Genomic DNA, 24454 nt, shown 5'->3' with positions numbered 1-24454 from the left:
AAATTATGAGAAGGCACAGAGGCATTCCTTATAGGGCCTACTGTAGCAGGGAAAATACAAGATGCTGTTAACCATAATGTTCTTGTTCTGTTCTGTGTACTCCCTAAAAGAATTACTTTTCCCATCATAGAAACACTGTGATCTTTATGATATTTTAGAGTTACCTTTTATAAGCAGGTAATAGTATGAGGCAGTAGTTGAGATAGAAAGAGAAGAGCACATCCCAGATCCTCAGAGGTAGTTCTGTGCCAGATCTGGTTTTAGTGGGTATTAAATGCCTAGCTTCCCATGAGAACCAAGGCCTTAGTTTTCAATAGAAGATTTAACTGGCAGCTGTTCAGGTTGGATCAAGCTGGAGTTTGATCATGACAGCTGGGCTAAAATATTTACTAAAAAATGTTATGTTTCTGTCATCAGCCACTACTGATATTCATGGTGGTTTTCTCTTGTATAAATCTGAGGAAGGCCCAAGCTTAAATTTTCTAATAGTCAAGTCTGTGCAGAAATAAAGAAAGTTTCAGTGCTTAAGCACTGAGTCGTGGCCTGTATGCTGGTATGAACAGTATTTTGTAATTGTCACAGAATTCTTCCATTAATAAATACCTACTAACCTTTTCTTATTTCATGGGTGGTTGTTCTGTCTCTCTTTCATTATTTCTGGTGTATGTCTTTCATTAGAAGAATGTATTTGGTTTTATTGATGGCCTGTTTGAGGTTTTGTGAAATTGTTCTCTGTTTAGTCCTATCTGATGACCCTAGAAAAAAGAATAAATCAAGGGTTCATGTATTTACCTTTAGCTCACATGTTAAAAACATGCTTGATTTAAAACACATTAAAAGTCATGCACGTGTAAATTTCTTAGACAACTGAGCAGAGTTAAGTATAATTTTTAATTTACTTGTTGAGTATGTTATGCACTGAAAGAATTCTTGAAGAACAGCTGCTTGATTTACAGCCTTAACTTTTTTGTATGTAAGAAAAGCACAAGTGGTGCAATTCTGTGTGCATTAAATGTCCTGTATAGTGTACTTCAAGCTGCATTAAAGTAAAACTATTTAAAAGTACAAAGTAATTAAAAAATAGTTCTTTTTATCCATGAGAATTTGTTCTTGCTTTATTGGGAGTCACTGTCTTTATATCTTCTGTATGTTTGTGTTTTTTATTTAGGATGTAGATGAAGAAATTGAAGCTGAATATAATATTTTGCAGTTTCTTCCCAATCATCCTAATGTTGTTAGATTTTATGGGATGTTTTACAAAGCAGATCAATATGTGGGAGGACAGCTCTGGCTAGTACTTGAGGTAAAAACGTTTTGACAATATTATGTCTTACCTTTGCAAATGTGGTTGGGTTTTTGTTTGTTATTGCTAAAGGAGTCACAGTGTTTCATGATTTTCTGATAGATGATGTGTGGTAGCCTACTGTTGAAAATCACATCCAAACTTAAAATTTTGTTTACTAGGGAATGGTCTTGCATTTAATTTCTGTTTGAATTGCTACATTCTGCCTCTAAAATAAGCAAATCCTTTTGGTTTTTTCTTGTTAGAGGAAGCATTAGATAAGACCTTTATCTAAACTTTTGGGGAACTTGGGCATTTGAGGGGAATGCAAACAATGATGAAATAGTGGCATGGAGGGTAGTTAACAAATAAGCTGCCTACTGCAAAAGTGAACAGAGAAAGAGTAATGGGAAAGTGTTTTATGGTAATTTTAAACTAGGAGCTAGTTGTTGTTGGAAATCTAGCAACAGAAATGCCTTCTATTAACTCTTTGTGTTCAGTGGCAATCAGTATTCTTACAATGTCAAATGTATTTTGGTGGTCTTGTTTCCAGTTAAGTGACTGCCAAAGGTGGTTGTGAAATGAGGATTTCATTCTAGGCTTCATTGATGCAGACCTCTGCACAGGCAGTTACTGCTCTGATGAGCAGTAACAAACCATTCCAACCTTTCTTTCTTTCACAACTAGACTGGTAGAAGCTAGGATTCACTTTTTAATTATTGTTCTAGAAATTCCACTCCCTGTCCTTGAATGATGACTAGAATCAGAATAAGGAATCTTTATTTCCACTACAAGTTGTGGAATCCCAACAAACCATCTAACTTTTATCTACTGGAGCAGTATGTAGCTTGAATGAGAACTTTTGAATATGTTTTCCTTTTAAATTTCAGTAAAGATTAAAAAGAGACCTTAGTATTTTTGATTTGGCGTTGGGTTTTTTGTATGCATGCTGGCTTTGTGTTGAGTATGGGCTTGGTTTCCTATGTGTTTTCTTTTTTAATAAAAGAGTCTTGTCTCTAAAGATCCACCAAGTGCCAAATGACAAAATTTTATAGAGCAAAATATTTAATAAAATTGAATGTAGAATTTGAGCAAGTTGTATGTGTGCATAAACTTTATAAATTAAGTATGTGCATTTCAAGTGGTTTTTGGTGCACATAATCCAAAGTTTGGAAGAAATTTGATGTTATTAAAATGGTATTTTCCTTACATGGAAAAATTTACCAGACAAGCCAAACTATTCCTTGCCTTGGAATTTACAGCAGATTTATGTATGCATAGCAGTGACTCATGTTATTATAAATTAATGACACATTTTCAGTAAAAGGGAATATACAAAGTATTGAGACTTTGATCCCTGAGTCTTTGATGAAATACATTCATTTGATGTGTGACTTCCAAAATTTGTAATAAAAAGGTGGATTTTTTTTCCTTTAGGCACAATTTTGCCTTGTTTACTCACAAGCAGGACCTTACTTTGATAAATGCTTGTGATGAGGAAGGTGGCAAAAGTGGACACTTTAAGTGTTTTTATGATGATGGAAGTCTTGGACAACTGTAGAGCAAACTTCTCTACTTTTCCATTCAAATGTGCATCTCTCCACCTTTTAAAGTATTAACATTAGGTATAAAGTGGTAATGAAGTTTTCAAATTCATTTTGTTCTAGCTCTTTGCTGGAGTGTCAAGAATAGTGCCACAGACAGCTGCAGTAGTGTTTGTGGGATTTATTTTTGAGTCAGTCATTCATTTAACATATCCTACCAGCCAGCTGTCAGTCTGTGTTATTTTTCAGTCGCAACTAGCTTGGGGTTTTTTTGAAGTTAGGGCATACTCTTATATATTTTATTTGCAGGCTAGAGATAAGTTTAATATAGCCTGTCTAAACAGAACATTTAACGCAATGAAAGCAATAAGAAGAAAACTTTGACTTAATGACTTCTCAGCAAATGGTTAACCATGGGAAAAAAAACATGCACTTTCATGTAAATACATACAAGGGTTGATATTGACCTGAATGCTTCCACAAATTAATTAAAGATAAGAAAAAGATTCCCTACTAATGAACTAAAAAATAAAGTCAAATTCCTGCAGAGCTAATCAATGGTTTAAGTGATGAAGTTTTGCTTCAAGGTCCTTGCCATGAACTAAAACTTCTAGTCTAGTGAAATTTTTTTGATGCAAGGGGAATGAGTAGCAAGTTAAGGAAAGTATTAGCATATAACAGAAATCAGTGGTTGAACTGATGCACAGTTCATATAATCTGTTTGATAGATGCAGATCTTGAGAGTTTGTATAACTTTGTACTGTTCTCCTGATTTATGCTGCAGTTTTTTAAACTGATAATGTAAATGAACTTGTGTTGAAATGCATGTGATTCTCTGGCAGAAACGTTGGTAAGAGTGCTGGCCACAAAGGCATAGAGGAGAAAATTCAGTGAAAGAAAAGCAGTCAGTTCTCCCATCTTTTTTTTTTTTTGGTCAAACAATTATGAATATCAAGGTAATAAAAGGAAAGAGAGAGGAGAAAGGATAGATAACAGTGCCTGCTGAGAATGGCATGGACAGTAAACTAAAGGTGTGGATGAGAACATATTTACTAAGATTCTAATTTTACTTTGTCTCCTTCTCTTTTGATATTTGGCAGCCCATTAGTAGAAAATGCTCGGAAGAAGGTTCTTTTCTGGATTAGAATGTTTCTCTGTTGTTGACAGCACATGGCATCAAATCTTAGTATAAAATATGGCTGCTGTCTATTTTATATTGCCTGCCATCAGGAGCACTGATGGAGTGAAAGTTTAAAATGACTAATTTGTTGCTTCCCAGTTATCAAGAGCATCAATCTTTGCTGTCTGGCCTTTGCACAAAAGGATTTTTTCAAAAAGACAATGCATGTGCTGTTGTGAAAATACTCAAATAATGTAAATTGGATTTATAAATCCTCTTTTAACACTGAAATACAGTCCTGTTCCTAATATTTTTTTTAGTTGCATTTTATAAATTACACTTTATAATTTTCAGGTTTTGCTTACCTCCCCACACTCAGGCTACTGTGATTTATTATTAACATCACTAATAAAAGGAGTTATTTTTTTCCCAGACTTGTGTTGTAGTACAGTTTTGCATGGTAGGTGTTTATAGCCTAAACAAGTATAGTGAGTAACTGAGGACTTGTCTTGCTTTTTTTTCCCTCCTCACAATTCCCCCCTTTCCAGCTGTGCAATGGAGGTTCTGTCACAGAGCTTGTCAAAGGCCTGCTGAAGTGTGGCCAAAGGTTGGATGAAGCTATAATCTCATACATCTTATATGGTGCTCTCTTGGTAAGGATGTTCATTGGGCTTGTAATGACAGCAGAGGGTGCAATTTACTTATCACATACATGCATATTCCATTTATAAAGTATGGTAATGTTAACAATATTACATGGGCTATTATAGCAGCAGGGGTTGTATAAAGGCATGTAATCCAGTGGACAGGTGTTTCTGTAGAGTATGTACAGATTTTCTTCATTACATTCCCTAATAGTAGGGTAATTGTTTTTAAATAAGGGAGTAAACTTATTTTTGTTACTGCTGGTATATAGGGCCTTCAGCATTTACACAATAACCGGATCATTCATCGTGATGTGAAAGGCAACAACATTCTCCTGACAACAGAAGGTGGAGTCAAGCTCGTTGACTTTGGTAATGACCACTTCCCCTTTGTTTTCTTGATACATGCAGTTTAGCCAAAGGCGTCTGTTTACTTTCCCCTGGGAAGGCAGAATGTCACAGCGAGAGATGTTTTCAGAAGCATACTCAGAACTATTTTAAGAAGGAAAAATGCAAAAGGAAACCGATTACAGCAGGAATAAAAATCTGGCTAAAAATCAGTAATAGAGCTTTAACTTTCAAAAGCTTAAACACAATTTAATAATTTTTAAAAGTTCTGAAGGTAACGTTTTATTTACAAAGTTCTTTTGCATTTCAGAAGAAATGTCAGTTTCAGGAGTTGTCCTCCTAATTTAAATTTAGATATTCTATCTTTTGCATATGAAAAGGAAACATTGTTTCTGTAATGGCTTTTGATAGCCTTAAGCATGTTTTTTCCCCTCTGAGCAGAAGGTAAAATAGTCCCTTGGGTCCAAAACCAACATCCATTTAATTTGTGATTATTGCTCTTAGATTTGAGCATTGCCAGTCTGGGAGCATCATAAGAAACAAGAAGGAGAAAGGGAGGGAGGGTGATAGAAAGGGACTTGGCAATAGATTTAAAGTCAGTTCAATTTTTTTCCCTTTGAGCACGCACATAGAAAAATAAATAAATGCTTTAGTCCCTCAGATATGTATGCAAGGGAGTGGACAATTTTATTAAAGGTAACAGAAGCAGATTATTGGTAGTATGATTTATTAATGAAACCATATAATGCATAAGGTAATCACCATTGAAAATAGTGTTGTGTGAATAATATGTTTGTTTAGCAGTGCATGAAGGTAAAGAAAAATGTTCACAAAATGAGAGTAGGGTAAAATGGTATGTAAAAAAATTCTGCAAATAATAATATTCTTAAAAAATCCTAAAATATTAAATTTATGCAGTGAAAAGAAAATTGTGTACTGATGATGGCACGGTATTACAAATTTAACGCACATATATAGTGGAGATGCTAAAGTAAGCTGGCACACCGGAGATGCATTAGTATCTTCTAGGGACAGAAATTCATTATTTTGAATTGTAAAGGCAGCAATTAAAATAGTGCTAGGAGAAACATATTACCTGAAGCAAAATTTGGAGTGAGTCCCTGACCTAGTACAAGAGAGGAAGATCCCTTCACATTTGGGGGGATTTTGGCAGTCTGATCTTTGTTTTTACTCCATTATGGGAAAAGTTGGTTTTTCTTGCCAAAGCAAAATGTTATTATCAGATGTTTTAAAGGCTTTAGAGACAGATCAGTGTGCTGCAACCCCAAGTAGCACATTCAAGGAAACTGAGATTCCCAATCTCTCTGATTCCACATTTAGGTTTCAGGGGTTTTCTCCTACTTTTTAAGTTATGACAGTAGCACTAGAAAATCACAACAAATATGACAGGTTGAGAAAAAAATGAGACTTAAATCTTGAGTGTTCCCTACTGCTTAACAGTTAGGAAATGCCAAGAAATGCCCACATATCTATGGGCTTTCTGACTAAAGAAGTATCAGGTGCCAAGCTTTTATTAAGTTACTATTGACGCCTTAAGAGGCCTCCTAGAAACAAAGACTAGACAGGAGTAAGGGAATAAAAGTAGGTATTTATTTGAAGGGCCTTCAAAGGTACCCCCTGGGGAGCCAGAGGCTACTGCCAAGATGGACCCCCAAGATGGATGACAGGTCGTGAGTTCTTCACTCTTTTATAGCTTTGATTCATTTGCATAGCAGGGTTAATTCTCCAATTAAATCTTCAGTTTTCCCCTCAGCTTAACCCACCTTAGCGGCTCTTTGGTTTATACTTTTGGGCCTAGGACAGCCTAAGTGTCCTTGAAGAGCAGACCCAGAGAGGCTTTGTTATGTCTACCTAGCAGGAGAGCAGAAATTAACAGGCTACAAGAAGCTTTCGGAGTTGCACACTAAGCAGTAGAGAATTTGAAAAATAAAAAAGTTGAAACCTAAGGCATCCCTGTTTTTCCTGTCTTGTCCACTGCTGTAGCCACAGAAGGGTCTCTGGGAATGATTTAGGACTGAGTCACAGGTGATATTGTTTGTAGAACTGTTTTGTCTCATTTTTTTACAGAAAGTGGAAGAGAAATAGTAAAATTGCAAGGAGTTCAGGAAGAGCAGGGACTCACAGTTGAGACAGTTAATGGCATCAAATTGGAGATTATTCTTGCTTCTGCCAGTGTTTCTCTGTGATGCTGGAGGGTCACTTACATCAAGCTCTGTTTCTCATTTTCCCAATAGCCAGTTTGAAACATCTTGTCCTCCTTTGCAGAAGAACTGTGTGTTCTTGAACTGCAGCTGAGATCTATTATAGCTCTACTAGAGGCATGTGGAGTGCCTGAAAACTGAAAGATCTCAGATTAAGTACCCAAACACAGTGGATGCTTTGGATATTTTTAGGTTAATCCCTGGAACTAATAATCCTCTGCCATTTTGTGGGAATGTTAAGCAGATTTATTGTTTGATGAGTGGGGAAGGAAATATGTCAAAAGAAAAAGAAAATAATAATTTTAAATTTAGTTTGGGATTGGATATATTAAATAAGTAATGAGAATTCAAATCAGTGGGGTTAAAAAAATTAAATTATGCCTTATTCAGTGAATACTATCCATTCTATCCAGAGAATAAGACAGAATCTCGATGAAAAAAAAGGTGCTTCATATTCAAGGCTGTACATATGGATATTAGGTCACAAGAGAGGGTTACACAGATATCTTTGAGGCTTTACTTTCCTTTACTGCATGACTTTACAGCTTGTTTTTTCAATGTAACACACGTTTCTTCCCTCAATTTCTGTCGACAGCATTATATATTTGAATAAATGATGGTCACAGTAAATTGACCCAAAATGTCTGCAACTTATCATTAATTTATGCTCCCGCTCTCCCTCTCTCAGTTCTTTGGTATTCTGCACTGTTTTGGAATATCCCTACATAGCAGCTATGAATTAAGCTGGCTGAAGAGAGATCACAGTGAAATGGACAGAGGCTTGTTGTATGTCCTAGCCATTAACTGTTTCACAGCAGTATTCAGGAAATCACTGAAGACTTGCAATTACACTGAAAAATTAAAAACAAATATAGAATTTAATGTTGGAATCAGAAATCAAATAATTTAACTTATGAATCTAATTTTTTAAATTTATTGGCCGCAGTCAAGGTGTATTATGTGTTTCTGCTCATTTTTGTCTCTGGGTAATGCCAAAAGAGCAAACCACTGTGGCTTTTGTTTTTAAAAAATGTTAAAGCAAAAGATATTTCTAAATCAATATTGGCTTTGTGTCACCTCATTGGAATGCTACTGATCTGAACTCATTCAATTATGTGTCGACCAGAGCAGAGAAGATTTGCTGTCAAAGTTCGTTCTGATTTGTTAAATCAGAGTGTTTGATTGCACTCTAGTTCATTCTTTTGGTTTTTTTCAGTTATACTTCAGTAGTCCAGCCCCAGTCAGCAAAGCTCTGAAGCTAATGTTTTGTTTTATGTGCTTAATTCCCTAAATACAAGCTGCAGTGTGAGCTTGAGCTTCTGAGCTTTCCTCATTAGGGAAAGATTTAAGCAAGTGCATAAGTGTTTTTGTTTTGTTGAACAGGAGCCTCTGCAAGTATGCCAGTGAACAAATCTCCAGCCAGTTTGGGCAGTAAATTTGTGAAACAGAAGTTTTAAAGTCAAGTTGTAATTTTAATAGTTACCATTTATACATATGAAAATAGCAGAAAGAAACCTGGGATATTTATGTGACAATGGAATTTTTGATTTTGAATGAAAGGGCTTCAAACTGAGAGTCATTCACAAAAAAAAATCTCTCAGAAACTCTGAAGAAAACAACAAGCTGAAATTGATCAAACAAATAATTTGCCCCTACTTTGGCCAGGCATTCTGCAGCTGTGCTCACACGTTTGGGTTTTTTTTTCAAGATACTTGAAATAAACTTACCAAAATGACAATTAATTTGAAGCCAAGTTTCTTTGATCTGTTTTGTTGCAGGTGTTTCAGCCCAGCTCACCAGCACACGGCTGCGTCGAAACACCTCAGTGGGTACACCCTTTTGGATGGCACCTGAGGTAGGCAGATGTGCCTGTCTGGGTTGTCTCCATTCATTGCAATACACACTTGGTTGCCACTTCCCCATAGTAGGAGGGGGTCTTTTCTTGCCTCCCTTATGGCTGTCTTTCTGCTTTACATCTTGTCCTCTGTTCAGTAAAAATAATATACTATTAGAGTATATTATTTTGGATTTCTAATAATCGTTTTCTTCTCTGTAGTGTTTCCATAAAAGTACAGAAAATCTACAAGTAACTGAGGGTCCTGACAATGTTATGACTTTCCAGTCAAATATTGTTTGTTTTGGGATGCTCGTCCATTGTGTAAATACGGACTGGGGTGAGAAGGAGGAATTCCTTCTTTCCCTTCTTTCCAGTCTTGCTATAGTCTTGCACACTGCAAACCCCTGACTGACCTATGTGTTCTTTAACCTTAATTATTGACTGGGGACCTTTAAACTCAGACACATGGGCTAATGTAGATTAAAAAATGGAGAAAAATAATATACAGGTAGCTTAGCCCATATTCGAGTATCTTAGACCCTATTTTTACGTACTGCTACCCAGATGTAACCCTTTGTCTTCTATTTCATGAAGCTCTAAAAAGTTTTAACACATTGTTGAACAGAAGTCCCATTTGTACTTTACCAAATTTTGGGGTGAAAGATATCAATCTTTGCCCTCACTGCTTTAAGGAATACAAAGTACTTCTGAAAGATACAGATTATGAAATCTAAAAACAAGTATTGAAACAGGAGTGGTCTGTTTATTTGTAAGATGTTCAGCCTTTGTAACAGTACAAGCCTCTTTTCTGTTGAAGGCCATATGAAGTTTGGGGAATTTAGGATGGAATTTATATCCATTACAAATACACACAGGTCTATTTCTGTATGTCAGAGTTAAAAGTATTGTGCAAACATTTGTTTTAAAGCATTTCATACATTTTATGGATTTGTTTTTATTGCTAAGGAAGGCTGATTACAGCTGAGCACAGAAAAGACGCTGCTGTAAAGGGTCTAAAATTGATCTTGCACAGTCTCACAAAGAATGGTTGATATTTCACCATCTCCATAACAACCAGTTTACGTCACAAAGGAGACACAAGATACCTTAGAAACCACTGTGCAAGCATTATTTATGGAATCACCTTGGGTGGAGACATTTCTAAAATGAGACCTCTATAAAACACTTCTCTAGATAATAATGGACATATTATGGAGGATTTTATTGAATGTGGATTATTATAGGTTATTTTTATGATACTGTTTTGCTTGAATAATTCCCATCAAGGGCAGTAATAATACCAAATTTATTTTCCCTTCTGTGTTGAAAATAATTATTCTCATGGCAAAAAGCCAAAGAGATAGCAGATGTTATGATCTGAAAAATTTTGACCTAAAAATACAACACACATGTAACCAAGGTGTGTTACGTACATAGCACATCAAACAGGAACAGGAGTAGCTTTGAATACTTACTGTTTTGAAAATAATCTGTTGAAAGAACCAACCCAGTACCATATACATAGTAACCCATATCACATTTATATGCCTGTGTGAGATGTGCCAGGTTTCATAGGTGTACCAATCTGCAAAACAGCTGTAAGATGCTTAGATATCCATTATGCTGTTGTTGAAATGGCTTTTAAATAACAGGTTGTATAACATACTTGCTCAAGTCACTGCAGTTGCTCATATAAATGACAGGTTTCAAGTGATGTGCAAGATGCAATTTACTTTTATTTCTGGGGAGATCTTTCTGCTATTTTTAAAATATGCATCCAAATTTTTATGTGAAAGATGGAATATTAGGACTGCAATAAGATGAAAAGGTGTGCATGGGTAACAGTTTATTAGGAAGAGTGTTCTAGATGAGATTCTGGTGAGATCAGTAAACACTAGAAAGACTTAACTCAGTTTTTTGCACTCATTTGTGAAAAAACATCCTGCCTAAAGGTTTTTGACCTTTAGGATAGAATAGAATTTATGTCAAACCCCAAAATATCATAAAATAACTGAACAGGAATGAAGTGTTACTAATCAGAGAAATAGAATGAAGACTTTTTTTTTTTTTTTTTTTTTTTTAAATTGGACTTTATCTACATGTGAAACACAGGTGCCTTGGTCAATGCAGGCAATCATGGGATCTCATCTGGCAGTGAGAAAGATGGATTTAATCTGAAGCGGGAATGAAGAGGGGAGATGAAAAAGTTTGCCTTGCAGGAAGAGACTACAGTAGTGTTTCAGAGTAGAATAAAGCTGACCGGAAATATTTTCCAATGTAAACCCCAGGAAAATAAAATCTGGAGAAGAATGTTGGAGAATGTTTTAAGATGACAGATAGGAATAATTAGATATAAGCAGGAGACAAACACACTGGAAACTGGAATCACTAGATCAGCCTGGGTCACGAACAGTCTGTAAAATGAAGCAAACCGTATTTTAAGTTTGCAAAACATATCAAAGGCATGGTTACTTGAAATATGGCATGGTGCTTGAAATAGCAAAAGTTCATAGGAAAACAGCAGTGATTGAGGGTGGCGTAAGGAAGGTTCAGTGTTCTTACTGGCAGTACTCAAAGCAGCAGCTGAACATTTTTGAGTGACTCAAGCACCTTGGCTCCTTTTTTTCTGATGACTCTGAGGCTTGTGTAGCAGTGTCAGGACAAAAAAGATCTGTCTGAGCATTTGTTTTGAGCAGAGCTTGTGATTAACAAAAATTTTGCTGAAAAATGAAAATACAGGTAAAAATTAGGTTTTGAGGAAGCAACAGAGGAACATGACAAGGGTAAGTCAGTTTGAGAGCAGCTTTAAAGTAGACTCACTGAAAATTAATAATAGTTTAACCTAATTAATATTGTTTTATGGTTACAGACATAGACTTTCAGAAACTGAAACACTGAGTAGAAGCATACCAATAAAAGATAAGTCAGGATAGTGTTAGTATGTTTAAAGCTGCCTGTTAGCAAACAAGTTACCTAGAATCTGCTTCTGTTGTGCTGAAATAAACTGTGCTGTATGCTAGCAGGATAAATCAGATTTGAAGCTTTTGTACTGAACTGCCTTTACATCTGTGGTTCTAAGCAGTAACATTAGTCTTGTTTTTAACTTCCAGTGCATAACTGAACAAAATCTAGTTTAAATAGAATTGCAGATTTTTTTCCACACATATGATTACATTATCATGATCGAGCTGAAAACTTGACTCTTGAAACATGCTCAGTTAGAAGATCACAAAATAACAGAATCACAGAGTCAAGTAGGTGGAAAAGACCTCTGAAATCACTGAGTCCAACCTATGACCAACCATCATGTCAACTAGACCGTGGCACTGAGTGGCACATCCAGTCTTTCCTTAAGCACCTCTGGGGATTTTGACTACATGATCTCCCTGGGCAGCCCATTCCAATATTTAATCACCCTTTCTCTGAAGAAATTCTTCTTAATGTTCAACCTAAACCTTCCCTGACACAGCTTAAAACTATGACCCCTTGTCCTGGCTCATGTTGTCTTTGAAAAGAGGCTGACCCCTGCGTGGCTACATGCTCCTTCCAGGGAGTTGTAGAGGGCAATAAGGTCCCCCCGAGCCTCCTCTTCTCCAGGCTAAACACCCCCAGCTCCCTCAGCTGCTCCTCACAGAACTTGTGCTCCACACCCTTCACCAGCTTCCTTGCCCTTCTCTGGACACAGTCCAGCACCTCAACATCCCTCCTGAACTGAGGGGCCCACAACCGGACACAGCACTCAAGGGGTGACCTCACCAGTGCTGAGTACAGGGGGACAGTCATTGTCCTGGCCCTGCTGGCCACACTATTCCTGATACAGACCAGGATGCCACTGGCCTTCTTGCTGTCTGGGCACACACTGGCTCGTGTTCAGCTGCTGTTGACCTGCACCACCAAGTCCTTTCCCACTGGGCCACTTTCCAGCCACTCTGCCCCCAGCCTGTAGTGCTGTATGCTTGATCTCCTCATCCAGATCATCAGTGAAGATATTAAACAGGACTAGGCCCAACACTGATCCCTGGGGGACACCACTGGTGACCAAACACCCACTGGATGCAGCACCGTTCTCCACCATTCTCTGAGCCTGGCCATCCAGCCAGTTCTTAACTCAGTGAAGAGTGCACCTCTCCAAGCCACGTGCTGCCAGCTTTTCCAGGAGTATGCTGTAGGAGATTGTGTCAAAGGACCATCACGTCCAGATAAACAACATCCACAGCCTTTCCCTCATCTACTAGGTAGGTCACCTGGCCATAAAAGGGGGTCAAGTTTATTGGGCAGGACCTGCCCTTCCTGCTGGCTGGGTCTGATCTCTTGGTTGTCCTATGTATGCCATGTGATCACACTCAAGATGATCTGCTCCATGTACAGATATATGTACATGTTTGGCCCAAATTTAGTTTTAAGAATGGAAATAGAAAAAGATACTTGAAGTCAGAAAGAACTGGAGAGATGCTGAAGATAATTTAAAACTGCAGGGAATATGCTGTTATATTTTACTGATAACTGCTAAAAAAATGTTACTGGTGACTGTATACTTACATTTTAAAAAGAACATAATTAAAACATAGTTGATCCTTTGAAGGATTAGGTGTTGAAATATGACATATGACACATGAGTAGGAAAGGATGTGACATTGTGGTAAAGGTATATGAATTCTGTAATAATGAGTTAACCAGAGGTAAAATCTTGGGTCTGTTTTCCTATTTTCAGAGATATTCAGATGTCACAGTATTATTTAAAGCTGTCTCAATTCTGTGTTTTGAATATTTGTTGCCGTCCTGCCAGGAGGAAGTAATGATCAGTAAGACTGCCCCAGACAGTTTTCCTTTGTCCTGCTGAATCAAGGCATTCTACTAGGATAAAATTCAGTACATCTGAGGATCAGAATAAATTTCCAAAGTGTTAGAACAGTAGGTGACTAGCTTAAATTGTCTTTATTTTCCCAATGTTCCTTTGTGTTCTTTTTAAACTTTAAATCTGATCATGTGTATGTGAAGTAAGTCTAATCCTGAAACAATGAATAATATTTGCATTGTTTCAGTATGAAGCTGTGTCTTTGCATATCTAATGAAAAATTAACAAAACTAGGTGGTAAGAAGGCACCCCAACAAATAACTTGCATTAATATAGTTTAAAAATATACACAGAGAAAAATATAATTTTGCAAAAACTTCACAGCAACTTTTCTGCTGAAGTCAGTATTTATTATAGTAAGGGCTGTATTCAGGTCTTAGAATTTGGGAAAAAATTCATTTAATTGTAAATACATTTAATGTGTAGTTAAATACTGAATTGGGAAAACAGCATAGGAAAGATAAGCCCATCACTAACCTGGGCTTATTGAATCATAGAATCATAGGTTTGGGTTGGAAGGGACCTTAAAGTTCATCTGTTTCCAGGTCCCCTGCCTGGGAAGGGACTCCTTCCACTTGACCAGGTTGCTCAGAGCCCCATCCAACCTGACCTTAGACACTTCCAGGGATGGGGCATCCACAGCTTCTGTGGGCAACCTGTTCCAGTGCCTCACCATCCTCACAGTAAAGAATTTTTTCCTAATATCTCATCTAAACCTACTCTCTCAGTTTGAATTCACTCCCTCTTATTCTGTCACTACATGTTCTTGTAAAAAGTCCCTCTCCATCTTTCCTTTCATGTTTTTAATTAACTCTTAACAGGTACAGTGATACATTCCCGTGAAACAATTTGGTATAGTCTCATCTTGTCATATTTCAACCTTTTCTATTTGCCAGCCCTTTGCTTACATCAAGAGATTCAAGGTCAATTTGCTAAAATTAGCTTTTTGCATATGCAGATTTTCACTATACTTTTAATTGCCAGCTAAGCAAGGAATTTTGTACATGCTGGTTTATAATGAACTGTAAGAATCTGCTAGTTAGTATAAATAGGGTATAGCTTTAAAGAAAGTATATACACTTACTTTTCTGCCTGAAAGCCATTTGAAAACAGTTTTACAGTGGAAAAGTATGCTTATTTTGTGATAAATAATATTATACCTTCTCTATTAAGGAAAGTTTTGAAAATATTTTAGCATCTTCCGTGAAAGTATACTAACAATTCTCTTACAGATAATGATAAGAGATAGGTTATTAAATTAGCTCTTATTACAGTTTTTCAGTTTTGTGGTCTTTTTACCTTGTAAATTACAATAAATGAGAAAAGAGTGAAAGGATAATTTGCAAAAAAAAAAAAAAAAACAAACACCCAAACAACTGTCCTTAGAAAAAACCTTTACAGATGGAAATAGACAAATCTGCTGCTGCTTTTATGGACCTTGTGTGTATCTGGCATCTTGATTAATTAACAGTGAAATATTTGAAAATTCCATGCATTTAAGAGGTAAAAATAATAAATGCAATAGATAAATGTCAAAGATAAAGATAAGTAGCATTAAATAATTTGTCACATAGGTGATACTATATTAAGCCTAGGGTGAAAAGGAATTTCCCACTTGACATACATTATGAAATTACATCCTGTTTTTCAGGAGGTTAAGGTGCTGGGACACTGCAGTGTACTGGGAATTATTTTTAGGGAATATTAGCTGTCTTCTCGAAATGCAGCACTGGGTTTGAGTGCAGTGCTGTGGTTCATGTGGAACTAGGTATAGGCATGCCAGAGAGGAACTACTGAAGTGTAAGTGTGGGAAGGCATGGGGGGAAGAGTGGGAACAATTGCTCTAAGTAGATAGGGCAAGACTGCATGGAACGACTGAGGGACATAGAAGTGAAGTGATTTGCTTAAGAACTTAGAGCAGATCAGTGGCAGAATGTGGGGTAGAATTAAGTCTCTAAATGGCTGCACATGACTGAAATGCCTGTGACTCTGAGATGCCACCTTCTGAGAGCTGACAGATGATTTTTAAAAGATTTTTTTTGTGAATACAGATTTTTTTTTTCTTTAAAGAAATAAAGGAAATTGCTGTTTCTGTCCTGGTTTTTCCCCTACTTTCTTCTTTTTCTGTGACTCTGAAACTGAAGCTTTAACAAACTGCTGTAGTAAGGAGTTATATTGAAGTTGAGTAAAGTCCAGAATGAAAGCAGTGGATGTAGAAAGCTGAATTGGAATACAGAGGTTTCTTTAAAGGACATTACGTACAAGAGAGGCAGAGAGCACAACAGGACAGCGCCAGCAAGCTCTCCTTCAAAAGCGATGTCTGGCAGAATGCATCACCTCCTCCTTTGACCCCTGGAGAACTGATCTCCACCATGGCAGGAAGGAGTTGAAAAGTACATGGCAGCTGGAGGAAATCTCAGGGAACATTGCCAGTAACGTTGATGACATAGCCGTAGTCTTGTGAAGGGATGCGGAGGAGTTGCTTCTGTTTTGTTTTAACAGCTATGGAGGGGTTGTAAAGCTTTCATGTAGGGTGTTTAAAGATTTAAAAGACAAATCAAAACAACAAGCCCAAAACATCAGAGAAAATCAGTTCAAGACCACGTGGGTCTGCACTGAGTTGCCTACATGAAGTATGTTTACTTAGGAGGCTGGAGTTGGCTCTTAGTTTTTGCTTTCTTTGTGAAAGACGGTTTGAAAATCTGTGTGCGGTGTGTAGTATATGTACTACTGCTCTGGAGTAAATGTGTGGATCAGAAGCAAAATGTGTCAATTCTATTATTATGAGCAGTATTGAGTTTGTGATGGTCTCATGGTGTAAAAGCAAGATTTGTGTGCTTGAAAGCCTGTCTGTTTTTCCTTACTGTATCATTTGGTCCAATAAAAGGTATTACGCTCCCCTACAAATGTAGCTTGTTGCCAGAGCAGTCTAATGGTCTCAGGAATATCTCCCTTGGGTGAGTTAAAAATAAAAATAAAAATTGATTACTCACAGCTGTTAAAGTTTGACTACTTGACATATAATTAATTTACAATGAATCAGTATTAATTGTTATAATTACTTATAGGACTTATTTTAAATGTTATTTACTACTTATTTTGGCAACGTTTATAACAATGTAATAATTTTCTGATATACTATGGAAAAATTTGTATGATGGTGCAAAATAAGGAACTGAAATCCAAATAAGAAAATGCAGGAATAGGGAACCAATTTCAAACACAAAATTGCTTTTTTTAATTTATGAATGTGCTTGAAGAGTGGATTGAAAAGAGGGAAAGAGGAAGTGATGGACAGATAGATATAGATAAGTATCACTTTGATTTGTCTAATTCAGTATCCCTAGTGCTGCTAAATGCTATCATGAAAGACTTTTTTGGTTTTGGTGCATAGGAATTAGAAGAATATTTAATATTGTATTTCCAATGTAAACAAATGAAGCTGGGTTTTATAGTGTCAGATGGAGCCCAGAAGTTCAGTTGGTTTATTTCACTTGACTGGCACAGCTAGCAATCTTGTTTTCCTTGCAGCAAGGGTAACAACTTTGTGCCACATTCATTTTCCGTGCGCAGTGCTTCTCAGCAGTGCTCACACGCCACATAAGCTGCTTAGTTGGCTCCATCAGCTGAGCCTGGCACTGCCTCACTCCAGCAGCAGCAACCCTGCTAACTCCAGGCTCCTTCCTGCGGGTGGATCAGCAGCGCTCATTGTGTAGCAGTTGTCTCCAGGTAGCACATCTCTGCTGCTATTATCAGCATATGCTTGCAGCTCTGCTTTGTACAGGCACTGTATATACTGAGGCAAAGTGAAAGTAAGTTCACTTATAATAATTCTGGGTAAACTTTAAAGGGTTTGATGTATTTTACTTTACCTAAACGTATTACAGCTTCCTCTCTCTGCACAAGTCAGTATGACCACTGTCCAAATAATAGGTAGTTCTCTGTATTACCTGTTTTGCTTCTTTTAAATCCACCTTTGATCTGCTACTGGGCTTGCTGAAGTTCAGAGGAGTATTTGTATTGATTTCAGAACAAGCAGAATTATATCCTTGAATATAAAGTTTTCTTGTCAAGGTGTGAGTCATCTTGTGTATCTCTGTGAATTTTTGTGTTTCTGTATGAGTTATAAAGCACACAGAATGCCTAGGCACTGGCTTCTCTAAATTCCCTCCAATTAGTGTGAATGATTTGTTTATGTACCATTTTTCCAGACCTGTGAATTCCCCATCCCCTCATTCTGTACTGGTGTGACCCTCAGCACAATTAGTGTTGACAACTAGCATCACACTTTCTGTTTCTCTGTCTGGTGTTTGAATGCTTTTCAACCTACAGCAGTATGACTGGACATGAAATCATGATGAAATTACAACTGAAACAAAAGGTGACAGCCTGTCTCCTTAGCAACCAGGGCTACTGTGTGCATGCAGTCAGCCTATGCTGAAGTGAGAGACTTGGTGCTTGTTCCCATGATGTTTACTAGCAAATCTCAAGATTAGCTACATCACCCCCTGAGGCTTTGCCATGAACATAATGTTTGCAGCAAAACAAACAACTTCTTCTGTTTCACTTTTACAAGCAGGGGAGGATTTTGCTGGATATGAAATTTGTACAAATGTGATGTCTTTCCACAAGGAAGAGAAAGGGAGTAGCATGTTCTTCAGTTTCAGATCACTTCTTCTGGGCTCTCTGTCTTCATGCCCCACTGGGCAGAGCAGGCATCAGCAATGCTGAGCGATACTCTCAGCTCCAAAACTTCAACAAAAAGTAGAGATGTTTCAAAAAAAAAAAAAGTGTCTCTGAGTTCCAGATTAGAGACAGGAATATAATGAAAGATAAGTCAATAGCATATTCCTCTTTTGTATTTGGCTTTTAGAGATTTTTGCTCTGCAGGGAGTAGCAATAGTTTTTAAGGCAAAACAGGACTGGGGCATTCCCAAGGACTTGGCTGGCTTGTAAACTGTGACTTAGAGAACACTTTCTTCTTCACATTGCAAGAGAGAGTGTTCTCTGCTAGCCAACACATAAAGCAAACTGTTGATGTGCACCTTTCATCAAGGAAAAAAGATAACATTTGATTCTTGCTTTAAAAATCAAAATTAGTGGTATCTGTGTTTCTCCAAGGGGTGCATAACTTGGTAAGATTCTAATATGTTCCACAGAAAACACTTGTTTCAAATCAAAGTGATTGTTAAGTTCACGTACGTTCTGCGTACTGAATGAAGAGTAGTTCATTTTGTATCTTTTCTGTGAGGCTAATCTCACTATTATCAAGCTAATGGTATAAAACATACTGGTTTGTATGGTCCACTGGCTTATTTTCTTTTAAAAAAAGAATATATATTAAGCGGAATATTTTTTTCTGAAATAGTCACTATAACGTCTATAACAGAATGGAGGAAAATCTAATGGTGTCTAATTCGCCTTGGTTAGAACGGCAGTATTTTGCCCTAGAGTCTTTATACTGTCATTATATATGTATTGGAGGTGTAGCTGTTAGCTGTGGAGCAGAAGACACAAAGATGCCTTATACATTCTTTTCTCTTTGGTAGGTAATATACTGTGAAGGTGAAAAAAGTTCTAAGACTTATTTTTTGTTTTTAAAAACAACAGTTGCAGTATATTTTCTTTTGCCCACCCACTATGAACACAATGAGGTCTGATGCTAATAATTTTAGGGTAGTTTGTTAAACTTTGTAAGACCAAGATATAGAGCAAAGTTTGTCGTCATCCTGTAGTTAGAAGCAATTGTGATGTGCTTGTAGGGAAAAAATCATGGTATCTTTGAATGTGGGAGACCAGCTATGTGTGTGGCATTGCTGATGAAGTCCAGTGTGACCTTGAACAGGTCCTTCTTTTCCTTCTCTTGAAAATGAAAATATATTCCTCTGCATCATAAAGTTTTAGAACAAATAGACAAGTATTTGCAAAGGACTCAGCGCACCGATGAGAATCCAGGCAACTTCAAAGGTATTCACCTCCAGGAAATGGTTTCTAGCGGATTTTGTACTAAGCAGATAAATATTTTTCATGTGTTAAAAAAGGAAGGAGAGCACAGTGCATAAAATTAGCCACATATGGATAAGCTTCCAAGCCATGGCCTTGGAAGCCAACTTGGATGATTTTTTTGAGGAAGGGTGATTGAGTATACAGATTATTTGGGGAACTGTATAGAAAACCCCAAAATAATCAAGAAGTATAAGCTTCCTCTTCAATCTCTGAGCAAAATTTCAATGATAGCCTCTTTAGAATATATTATTTAAGTATCTCTGATGCATCTCTATACCAACTTTCCAAATTTTTGCATTTGATCTTTTCTCTCTCACAAATGATATAAGAATATGAAATTATCATGAAGGCCTCTGAAACAGAGCTTCTAAACAAACAGGCCTCTAAACAGAGCCTGCTAAAGCACTCTGCTTGAGCTATGTAGTTATGCATGTTTTAAGAGATAGAGTGATCTCTGTGATGAGATCAAGGCTATAGCAAACATTTTGAAGAACTAAAAATTATTCCAGAACTTTCATTTAAGACATTCTGTTGAACAGAAGGGAGGTGGAGAAATTATCTTTGTGTGACAACTTTGAAAAACACCGGCTTAACTAACAAAGCTGTGCCTCTTCAAGTTGAAGGAAAAAAAATCTTTGAATCCTCTTTTGCAGTGCTTACTTTCATTTTTCTTGTTTCTCTGGCCTAATAATTGGAAAAACTGAGGAGATAGAGTGATCTCAACACTTGTCAAAACATAAAAATTTGGAAAGGTCTTAATTTTTCTGGACTGATTTGCTCTAGGAAAAGAAAAGGAATTAACTAATGTGCAACTTTAATGCAAACCTCCCCCCATGAACATTTCAGTATTATTTTAACTGTGTTCAGCATCCCTGATTTCTGATAAAATAAATGATGAATGCACTACAGTGGGGTCATGAGTCCCAAATAAGAGATGGACAAGTTCTATGGGCCTGTTGGACAGAATCACTACCAGAGTCAGGAGTGCCTTTGTTATGTGGCGTTTATGGAGAAAGCAACTAAGATGTTAAGCTGGAATCAGCAGCTTCTCCAGGAAAGGTTTTTTTCTAACAGGTGACTCTCTGCCAGCAGCTACTCGCGTTGCTGACTTGCATGTTGCGATCTTTGCAAAGTGGTGTTCCAAACTGAAGCCCTAACACAGGAACTCAGAAGTAATACAGAAGTTAAAAAAAAATACAATACCTTCTAGAGCAGGTACAGCCACCCTAGGGCATATTCTTTTTATCTTAAATACAAATTATTAAAGATACTTTAAAAACCATGAGAAAAATCATGGAAGTTGATACTAGCAATATGCAGGGATCCAACAAGTTTTCAAAGTAATTGTTTAATTGATGAGACTTGGGAAGACAAACTTGAGCCTGAATTCCAAATCATAATAAAATGCAGTGAAGCTGCAATTTTTGTCTCATCCCTTTGCAAAGATAAGAGCTAAATTTAAACTTTGGTTTGAATCTCACATTTCGATTCAGGTTACGCTAATAGTTAGCATATTAGAATGTGATCATTGGGTTGGGTGGAAGTGTGTATTAAGTTTGTGATGTAAAACAGTTCTGATATCCAAGGAGAGATTCCCGTTCACGTCCATTTTTCTTAGACAAGGTATGTGGTATGTTACCTAAGATTTTTTTAAAACTACTCAAATTCAATAAATACAAAACAAAACAACAACAAAAACTGAACAACAACAAAAAAAGGCAGAAACTACTGATGGAGCATCCTTATCTAAAAACCAGCTGTGCAAATCGGTCTATCCTCATGAATTGTCATAGAAGTTAATAAGAATAACATCATTAGGGTTCTCTGCTATTATAATAGGTTTCTGTAAGTAGTTCTTTCAAAAACAGAATTTAGTGTTGATGTTCTATGTATAGATGTTTGAAGCATCCCATGGAGCTTAATGTATTTTAAAAAAAGAAACAGATTGCTTTTAAAGAAAACAAACCTAAGAGAAGTTCTAATTTACTGTTACCTTTTTGTGGTGTTTCTTCTGTCTTGTATATACAGGCAAAAATGACATGGATTTGATTACATAGCATTTTAGACGTGACTCAAAAATGTTATATTGGATGACATGAATTGTACATTAGGTTAAAGCGTTGGTTTCTCTGCTTCTCTTCTTGTAGGTCATTGCTTGTGAACAACAGTATGACTACTCATATGATGCTCGATGTGACGTGTGGTCCTTGGGAATAACAGCTATTGAACTGGGGGATGGAGACCCTCCTTTATTTGACATGCATCCGGTGAAAACCCTTTTTAAAATTCCAAGGTATGGCACTAGATGGCTCTCTTCACTCACTAGTTTGTTCAAAGGCAGTCTAGTCAAAGGAGAAATATTTGGTAAATATTTGTGCTTCAAATCCTAAGAATCTCTTCTGCAGAAAGACAATAAAAAGCTGTAATGTCAAAGTCTTTTTTTTCAGCCTGGCTTCTATGATAATTTATATTTAGAATTCCTTGAAATGATGAAGACTTATTTATTTTATTCTTACTTTAGAATATAAAATCATATAATATCCAGGTACCTTCCTTCCAATAGAACTTTTCTTAGCTTCTATTGATGAAAACGTTTATTTCAAAAGGAGAAGCCAACATTTGTAACTGTTAAACAACATTTTCAAATGTTATTCCCCTAGAGTCTTAGGCTTGTTTTACTGTAAAAGTAAAACATACAATTTTGACAGTGCTATGAAGCAGTCTGGCAGTTTCAGCAAACTGTAGTCATAATTTATTTTTTATTTACCTAAGGATGTTAAAATGTGAAGATTTGGATTGTCATCCATGGACAATCCAATATGAATGATACTGGATTGGTTATGAAAAAGGGATATAAATTTCCTTCTATATATAGTCATGTAAATTAGCTGTATTATTTCATACTGTCTAGTTTTGATTTCATTTGTTTTCATTTCATTGAGTCTTCCTGAATAAGTTGAGATTGACAGTGTAAAATAGAGTTTAGCAGCAGAACAGTTGTAGTAATAGAAGAAATACAGAAATTGTCCTTCATTGATTAGACTGGCAAGTACTTCTGTTTTCCACATTTTGGCTCATGAAGAATCACCACTGACTTAACAGTTTAAAACCTTCAGCAATACAAGTGTTTGACCTTTTGTTATCTACACAGTTGTCATAGGCTTTTAAAATTTCTTCTGATTGCAATTTGCATTTCTGATTAAGTCTATTTATATGCAGATGCAGTTGTGCTGGGTTCTGGCTCATACAGTTATCTCCTTCTCCCCAGCTCAGACATGAACTACCACCGCTCTTTCCAAAATTATTCATGCTGAAGCAGCAGTTGATCTTTTTGCCTTTACATGAGTGTAAAACAGGTCTGGGCAGTTAAGGCAAGGGAGGCTTCAAATTACTAAAACAATATCTATAAATTTTATCAGTGGTGAAAACAGTTTAAAATGACAGAAATCTTACCAAAAGTAAGGGCAAGCAATAGGAATATACATGAAGTAGGGCATGTAGAGTCTTTGATTTCTGTCTACAGTTTGGCTCTTTTTCTATGTGCTGTTGCATCTCTGTATGACTTAGCAAAACAAAGGTGAATTATCTATTTGATTAATCAAATAATGTATACATTTACCAAATAGTATCAATTTTTAAGTCAAGATATTTTCCTCTGCTGTGCATTATATGAGCTATAGCCCTGCTGCTTCTAACTATGCATTCTTATTAGATGAAGTGGACCATGATGAGTGCTGGCTGGCATAAGCGCCTGGGCTATAGGAGATGGAACTTCTCTCCTGGTACTTGTCTGAAATCAATTCAGAGGGATAGCAAATATGACAAAAAGGTGTGTTCCCCTCTTAGAGTAGCTTGACAGTTCGGAAGTATTCTCAGAGAAGTTCCTGATAACTGTGCTGAAATGCACACGTTTTTAACAGCCTTTTCAACATGAGCAGTGAGGCTCTTCTCAGACTGAAAGTGGTTTCTCTGAGCACTGGATGTTGAGTGTCAAGCAGTGAAGTATAGAAGCATTGGAGCTCACCTTCTGAGACTGTTCAATCCAAAATCCTCTGAGCACAGTTCGGGTGTGACTATGGTTCCCTACAGTCAAGCTCCATTTTATCTGGAAGTGCAAAAAGCTTCTGCAAATAACAAACAATAAATGTAATGGGTAATAACAAGCAATAAATGTAATGGACTATTGATTCTTTGATTTTTGTATGGGATTTCTGTATGTGTTCTCCCAGGATAATTTTTTGTTGACTGGGCTGATTTGACTGTAGTTTGGAGAAGAGGTGACATTGTTCTTTACAGTAAAAGACACTTAGACATCACTCACTCAAAGAGTTATCAAGAATTAGTTCCTCGTTTGCTTACATTCTTGACTCCAGTTGATCCATATCTTTCTATTTATACTGCCTTCTGTGTACTAGACTGGTCTGTTTTCTGTGATGCTGGTTGCTTTACATTAGCAGAAAACTTAGCAATGGTTTTCAAGTTTTGCTATCAAGCACTGTTTAATAATCTGTTCTCATGAATATTTTTAAATGTTAGTAATGGCAGAATTGCCAAAACTAGATGCAGAAATCTCTATGTGTGTTTCTGTAGACTTTT

General features: G+C 36.7%; 1 protein-coding gene across 23 annotated transcripts in view; it reads left to right on the top strand.

The window, feature by feature from the left end:
• MYO3B (myosin IIIB) overlaps positions 1-24454 on the top strand; it is a 253079-nt gene that overhangs the window by 32127 nt on the left and 196498 nt on the right. For 22 of the 23 annotated variants that reach the window (XR_007204830.1, XR_007204841.1, XR_007204835.1 and 19 more), the window contains 5 exons: positions 1169-1303; positions 4495-4599; positions 4863-4962; positions 8939-9015; positions 22006-22151. Coding sequence is in view for 8 of the 23 variants with exons in the window: in XM_048309828.1 (XP_048165785.1) it covers positions 1169-1303; positions 4495-4599; positions 4863-4962; positions 8939-9015; positions 22006-22151 (563 nt within the window). In the remaining 15 variants the exon portion in view is untranslated. Of the gene's footprint in view, positions 1-1168; positions 1304-4494; positions 4600-4862; positions 4963-8938; positions 9016-22005; positions 22152-23570; positions 23670-24454 lie in introns of those variants that run through there. The other variant, XM_048309837.1, reaches the window with a different exon arrangement.

Source organism: Corvus hawaiiensis, chromosome 7 (genome assembly GCF_020740725.1).
Source record: "Corvus hawaiiensis isolate bCorHaw1 chromosome 7, bCorHaw1.pri.cur, whole genome shotgun sequence".
In the NCBI taxonomy this organism is placed as follows: Eukaryota; Metazoa; Chordata; class Aves; order Passeriformes; family Corvidae; genus Corvus; species Corvus hawaiiensis.
The sequence above is the reverse complement of the archived record's forward strand: the minus strand, read 5'-3'. Positions and strand labels throughout refer to the sequence as shown.